This window comes from Zea mays, chromosome 5, assembly GCF_902167145.1.
Source record: "Zea mays cultivar B73 chromosome 5, Zm-B73-REFERENCE-NAM-5.0, whole genome shotgun sequence".
Lineage (NCBI taxonomy): Eukaryota > Viridiplantae > Streptophyta > Magnoliopsida > Poales > Poaceae > Zea > Zea mays.
Window position 1 is genome coordinate 42887761 of NC_050100.1, and position 6918 is coordinate 42894678.

Genomic DNA, 6918 nt, shown 5'->3' on the forward strand with positions numbered 1-6918 from the left:
CAACTCCCTAAACAAAAATGTTGACTGCATTATATAGTTTTTGTGACTTATTTTTTATGTGGATAAATATAAAACAAAATTACAACCTATATTTAGAGAACTATTGGACAACTCACATTTTTTTACTCCAAAAGTCATTTAGCAACTTCTTAAATCTGTGATTTAGAGAGCTAAAATTTATATAACTATTGGAGTTGCTCTTATATGCATAAAAAAATCTAGAACTTAACAAGTTGAATATGCTAAAATGTACATAAACCAGATGTCTACTCAATGAATCACCAAAATGAGTTTTTATTAATTTATCCAAGTCAGAATAGAAATAACAATCCCAAATTTATGATGTATTTTCTCATTCAGTAGACTCACGAAGGCGCAACATTGAGATGTTCAACCGAAGTTCGTTATGGTAACGGTGACCGCTGCATGCACGTATTCAATTCAACTTTTGGATATTTTTGTGTGCATTATGGCTGCATAGGTTGATTTCAAACAAATGCAAGGTTAGTTTTAAAGGATGATGTAGGATGACCGTCGAAATTGTTGCTTTAATATAGTAGAAATATTCTATACTAAACATAAATAGAAAGTATAGCAACATACGAGCACTTTACTTGTCTATAAAAATTATAACTTTAGAACCATCACAGTGTGTTAAATATTTGCTAATGTAGGAGCATCTCCAAAAGCCTCTCTATATTCTTCCTAATCTATATAAATAGATTTTTTTTATAAAAAATATCCTCTAACAACTTATCTAAATATAGCTATTTTCTATTTTGGGTTAGCTAGCTAAATACAGAGTGCAAATAAGATATAGAAAGACTGTTGCAGACTAAGAAAAAATATAGAAAGTTATTTTGATATAAATGGTTCTTTAAATAATAATTTAGAGAGTGGAATTTAGAAAAACTTTTGGAGTGCTCTAAAAGTCAACTATTCTAGAGTTTGTAGGGACACTTTAGAGTTGGATTTGAAAGGTCAGATTTGATGAGATGGAAGGTCGCTCCGGCCCCGGCCCCGGCCCCACCCCCAGTTAGGTAATAAAAGCCGTGCCCAGGCAAAAAAAAAAAAAAATATCGGGAAAAAGCTACAGAACGGACGGAAAATTGACGACCTCTCCCGTTCCGGCGGCCGACCGTGCACGATCGTCTGCCTGCCCTGCTCACCCACTTGCCGTCGCACCGGCTCCGTTCCTTCTGCCCCACTACCGCCATCCCAACCGGCAAGCGCGCCACCGCCTTCTCCACCCTCGCCCACCTTGCTGCCGCAGTCGCCCATACCGCTACCGCGCCCACGCCCGCCTCGAGGGCCCGACGCCAGAGGGGCTGCCCTCGATCTGACCCCACGGGGTAGGATGGACAAAGGGAAATCGGTGGTGGCCGAGCTGGCGGCGTCGTTCAGCGATGTCCGTGTCACGCCGCGCCAGAACCCCAAGACCAAGAGCTTCCTACCGTCGCCCTCCTTCTGTAAGCTCCCTGCCGCCTGTTCGCTTATGTTGGGTAACTAGCTAGTCTGACTGTGTATTGGTTATAGCTGCTTAGAATGATTGATTTCGTGTGTTGGTGTCTCCTGCAGAACGAAATATGTGCATAATTAAGAATTTTCTAGGATGATAAAGCAGTGATGGGTTTGATTGATTCACTTTAGGGCATGTTTGATACATAGCTAGTTACTAGTTGGGGCTAAATATTAGTCCAAATTAGCTATGTTGGCTTGCTAGTTGGTTAACAACTAGTTGAAGACTTGTCTAAAAAATTAGCCCTCGTGTTTAGATGCACGATAGCTAATTTGATTGCCAAGCTATTGATTAGCCCTTGTATCCAAACAGGCCCATAGTTTCTAGTATTAGTGTTGTGTGCTTCGCTTTGATCATTATGTTAATTTATGGGATTTCAGGAAGATACTAAACTCCCACCGATTGACATGTATTCCATATTTATAATTGTTTCATGGATAATTTTTATGGCCAACTGCCAAGAAGATGACATACAAAAGTTAGTTTATATTGAACAGAACTGAAACCTTCATCACTAAATTGAAATGAATAAATGGTGCATTGTGTTGATAAACTCATCGAGATTACTTTATCAATTATTGTGCAGACCAGAATAATTCAATCTTACTCTGTATTGGTTTTCAATTGTTCTTGTCATTGCATATGCAGCGTTATCTCCAAATATTGACTTCAAAATTGTACTTCAGATTCTTCCTCGAAGAAAGGTAAACCTCAGAAATTGGTCAGCTTGTGCCTTGGCACCCTTGGTCAGCATCTTGAAGATATCATCACTGATATTTCAGAATTTGCTGCCTTATTTCCACCCCACATAAAGGTATCTTTATGCATCAATATCTTTTATTTGGTTGTCAATTTGCCTCAGTGTCGAATAAAATATTCATATATTATACTCCGTCTGTCTCAATTTATAATTCATTTGAAATTTTTGTAACAAGTTTGACCGGTTCGTCTTATTCTTTTATTTTTGCGAAAAATGAAAAATTCAAAGCCGTATCTAAAGTATATTATGTGGTAAACGATATCACAGTAAAAGTTAATAACAATTATGTTTTTTTTAATAATACTAGGCAGTCAAACTTATGGTAAAAAAGTCAAACGAATTATAAATTGGAATGGAGGAAGTATAAGGTTTTTTATTGTTAGATAGAGTTTACTTTTTAAGGTGGAAGCCCATTTCATTGCCGTGGTGGTGTTCACAAACTGAAAAGAGAAGTTGATGTTCTTGTTAGTTCTAAGTTCATCGGATGGCTCCCAACACTGATTAGTTTGTTTATGAAATACTCTCCTTTCTTCCAGTTGACTTGTGAGTTGTAACTCTTGCTTCAAAGTACACATATAGAGGGCATTCATCCCAAAGAAGTCACCATTAACATTTTTTGTTTGATTGCTGTTGAGTTTGCATTTAAAAGTTTGGAAGTAGCATATATTAGAATATACAATGCTCATATTAACATGGTTCTCTGAACTTAGCTAGAGCTTTGCTGTTCGCTAGCGAAGAGCCGAAGAGTTGCAGTTTTGGGAGGCTGGCCAGGGCATTATCTACTTCTTTGCCCATGAGCTACTTGAGAGGCATGGTCATGTTGTTTTTCTTGTAATAGGTGTGCATGTTTTGATTGAACCTCTAGATCAAGGTGCCGTGGTGTGTGGTTGTATGGGTTCTTAACCTTTTCTTTCTTAATATAATGATATGTTGGTTCCTGCATGTTTGAAAAAAATGGATAGTAACATTAATCTCAGAAAAACATAGGAATGGATAGTAAGGAACTGTTAAAACAAATGGTTGATGTGTGACATGTACTAAGGCTCTCTAGCATTATGCATGGCCTTCTTGTACCACTGTTGTTAGCAAGTTGACCTCAAGCTTTTCGTCAGTATTTTTAAGGTTTTGAAGTTACCAGGTCCAGTAAATGCAAAACAGCAACTGTTGATTTAGTTCATATACTGACATCTGATGTCTACGTGTACTTATGCATGTTATTGTGAGTTAGTGACAATTGAGTTTATTTGTTATATGATACAGTTGACAATTATGTCTATTGCAAGGAGGAGGAGGCTCCTGAATGATGAAGTTTTGACTTCTCTTGCTGAAAGTTCCTGGGAAATCCTAGATATATCTGGATCTGATGTAACTGATGCTGGTTTGGCTACTGTAGCGAATGTTTGTAGTAATTTACGAGCAGTTGATATTAGGTAAGACTTTGTGTTTAATCATTTTTACTTACTATATGCTCAACTAAATTTGCATCTTATTTATGCCATCTTTCTCATGCAGTCGCTGTGAAAAAGTTACTACTTCTGGTGTGTCTGAGATTGTATGCCACTGCCCGTCCTTGGAGATATTGAGATGTGGGTACGACTTCCAACAATTTGTATGCATAATCTTAGGGTCAATCAGTCTCAATGTACTTCCGTGACTTTACCTTCAATTTCTTTTTCGTAAGTTAAGTACATGAATATCTTAGTGTTATCCATACCTGTTAGTTATGGCATCTTTCTCATGCATTCTTGATTTATATGTTATGTCAAGACCTGCGCTTGCTATTTGCTCAAATCGAACATATGAATGCATGGGACTGAAAGGTGTAAATTATGTGATTCTTCACAGTTAACTAACAATAGGGTATCTTTTTTATCAACTGATATGTGATATTATTCTTATATGAAATTGTCAATATTTATTGTTAAAATAAATTTATATTTGATCGTGTGTGCCCAAGTATACTTGAGTTTGCATTCCAGCTTATGCTAGTGAATAGCCACTAGCCAGTCACCTTGTGTGGGAATTTTCTTTGCTTTTTAGTTTGCCCTTGCCCACAAGACAAATATAACCTTTGATTGTTGAATTGTTGACTGTGTGTTGTATCCCGCATAGCATGATATTAAAAATTAAAAATGGCTTGAATCCTATGATTGCAGAGGCTGTCCAAGAAGTGAAGTAACGGCACGGAGGTGCTTGGATCTCTTGAAACCCAAATTGAATAATCTTGAAGAGGACTCATGGGAGGAACTTAATACACTAGATATAGGAGGTGGTGCGGAATCCTTAAAATGGCTTGTTTGGGTATGCAAGCAAGTTCACTTCTCTAGCTATGATTTGTGGTGTGTTTACAATTCACCAATACGTATCTCGTGTTTAATGAATATTTTCCCTGTTTTGCAGCCGAAGATAGATGATAACTCAAAGGAGACTTTAGCTGCTGAATGCCCTCGTGTTACTGTCAACCCACAGCCATCGCTGTTTGACCTCTCAGGATCCAAAGTCCCAGTTGAAGCACTGGCAAGCGTACCGCTGGACCATTCCATAGTTGAGGATATTGATCCCAAGACATGGGCTGTTTCTGCTGCTCCTCGAAGACCTGTTGCTCCTCCCAATCCAAATGCTCCCCCTGAAATACCGATAGCGGAAAGGTTCAGGCTGGCCTATGTGGAGAGGGAAGCAAGGCTGGCACCCAAGAGGGCCAAACGGGAAAGGCAGCAGCGGCGCCGAGCTGAAAGGGACTACATGATGAATGACATCGACGCGAGGTCGATGGCACTTGCTGCTCAAGCAAGCAGAAACCTGCGCAAGAGCTGATAGCGAACTTTGCTTGGCTTGGCTTGGCTTCTTGTTTATGCTGTTTGTTGTATGCATATCTCAATAGTTGTCAAACACAATGTAAACATAGCAGTTTTGTATTGGGCTATAGCAGTGGCGTTTACACTTTCATGTACTACTACAAAAAAGTCTAAATGTGAATACACTCGGTGCAAGGAAAGCGTGCCTTCATTGGGTCGCGATGAATTAGATTATATTCGTATCCTGCTTGTCTGCATATCATATTATATCCTGAAGTGCCTACTGTCGGATTAGCGTCTTTGGTTGTGTGGGCGTGTCACCTGGATAGGCTGAGCGCATGCAAAATAGAACAAGCCTAACTCATTTTTAGAATTAAGTACTCCGTCTCAAATTAATATTCATTTTTACCCTTTTAGTAGATTTATATATTAATGTATATGTTCTATATATGTTTACCTTCGTTATCATTCATATAAATATAGACATACTATATTAGAACGGAGGGAGTATTTAATAAGACTTGTTGTAACTTAACCCATTGTTACAATAGCTAGAGCCGATCAAACTAAAAAAATAGCGTCGCTGATTTTTAGTTTCATTTAGAAATATTATATAAAATATTAGTCGTTTTAACTCTTTATTTATGTTATGTTTAAATGGATGATAAATCTAGACACATATATAAAACAAATATATTAATTATTGTATGAATCAACTAAAAAGGTAAAACGAATTTTATTTTAGGACGTAGAGAGTGCATTAATTCTTATTTTTGCTTTTGCTTTTATCCCCTCCGTCTTAGAAAGATATTTATAATTAGATTATGAAATAGTAATGTTCCACATGTGTAAGAGGCAGATTCACCAACCCTATGAATACAGACCTGATTTCGCACTGCTTTTGCAAAGCTAAAAAGTTATAAATGTTATAATTTTTTTTCTTGTGTTAGATGTATTGTGTGCGTCTGATGTATTATGTGTGGCTGGTATTATATTGGGTCTAAGCTCACCTAACATCTCTACTATACTTAATTAAAGCATCAGTTTTAACGGTCGTATACGTCATTTTTTATAAAAAAATCCCTACATTTATTTCAAATCAACTCAGCGTAAAATATTAAAAAGCGGTGCAAGAGGTGAGGTTTAAACCCACACCTTTATAGAAGAAGAGTGGAAGACATTGGGTGAAGCTGTCTAACCAGTAAAACATTATGTTCAGATGTTTATAATATTGAATATAATTTGTACATATGTATATATGATTCTTTTTAAAATAAAAAAAATAATCGTGCCGGGCCGAGGCTATGGCCCAAGCACCGCACGACGCTCGTGTCGGGTTGGCCCAGCCACTATTAAATGGATCGTGCCTCGGGCCAGCTCGCCAAACACGACCCGTTTGACCATCTATACCTTCGCACGATAATGATGGTCCTCGGCCCAGTTGTCACCATCTCGTTCACCATTCTACTTCTTTTCTCCCCCTCATGCCACCACCTCCGCGCCACCCCATTCTCGGTAGAGGGCGTATGAGCAAGCGCCTCCTCCCCGTATTCGTCCGACACCAGCCCCGACACCGACTCACGCAGTGGCTATTGCACGTCCACAAGGACGTTTCACATCATGCGCGCACCATCGTTTCGCCGTCGTCGGACGTCTCGTTCGTCTTCCCGGCCTTTGCCCTGTTCTTCCTCCCCAACCTGCTGCCCCCGCCCACGATCGCAGCTGCGAGCCGACCGACTCTCGTCGACGCGGGTACAGGGCGAGTCTGTCATGCTCCTGGCCTTTCTCTGTGCGTGCCATCGAGGAGGACATGGTGACGCCTGTCACGCTTAGGTTATCTTAGC

The 6918-nt window shown here is 39.1% G+C and overlaps 1 protein-coding gene across 3 annotated transcripts; it reads left to right on the plus strand.

The window, feature by feature from the left end:
- Nucleotides 1-1086: 1086 nt before the first annotated feature.
- Nucleotides 1087-5318, plus strand: LOC100501472 (uncharacterized). Of its 3 annotated transcripts, none has more exons than XM_020537502.2 (6): nt 1087-1469; nt 2168-2223; nt 3540-3709; nt 3792-3869; nt 4436-4580; nt 4680-5318. In XM_020537502.2, exons 1-6 carry the CDS (start codon nt 1358-1360, stop codon nt 5091-5093), a joined length of 975 nt encoding a protein of 324 aa, XP_020393091.1. In that variant the 5' UTR covers nt 1087-1357; the 3' UTR covers nt 5094-5318. The 3 variants fall into 3 exon arrangements, with proteins under 3 accessions (XP_020393091.1, XP_020393092.1, NP_001349510.1); XM_020537503.2 differs by having other exon boundaries at nt 2206-2223; NM_001362581.1 differs by having other exon boundaries at nt 1099-1469; nt 2206-2333; nt 4680-5308.
- Nucleotides 5319-6918: the final 1600 nt, after the last annotated feature.

Coding starts and splice junctions, on each gene's coding strand:
- LOC100501472 (NM_001362581.1), top strand. CDS start 1,358: ATGGACAAAGGGAAATCGGTGGTGGCCGAGCTGGCGGCGTCGTTCAGC. Junction 2,334..3,539: donor TATTTCCACCCCACATAAAG/GTATCTTTATGC, acceptor TATATGATACAG/TTGACAATTATGTCTATTGC. Junction 3,870..4,435: donor TTGGAGATATTGAGATGTGG/GTACGACTTCCA, acceptor CTATGATTGCAG/AGGCTGTCCAAGAAGTGAAG.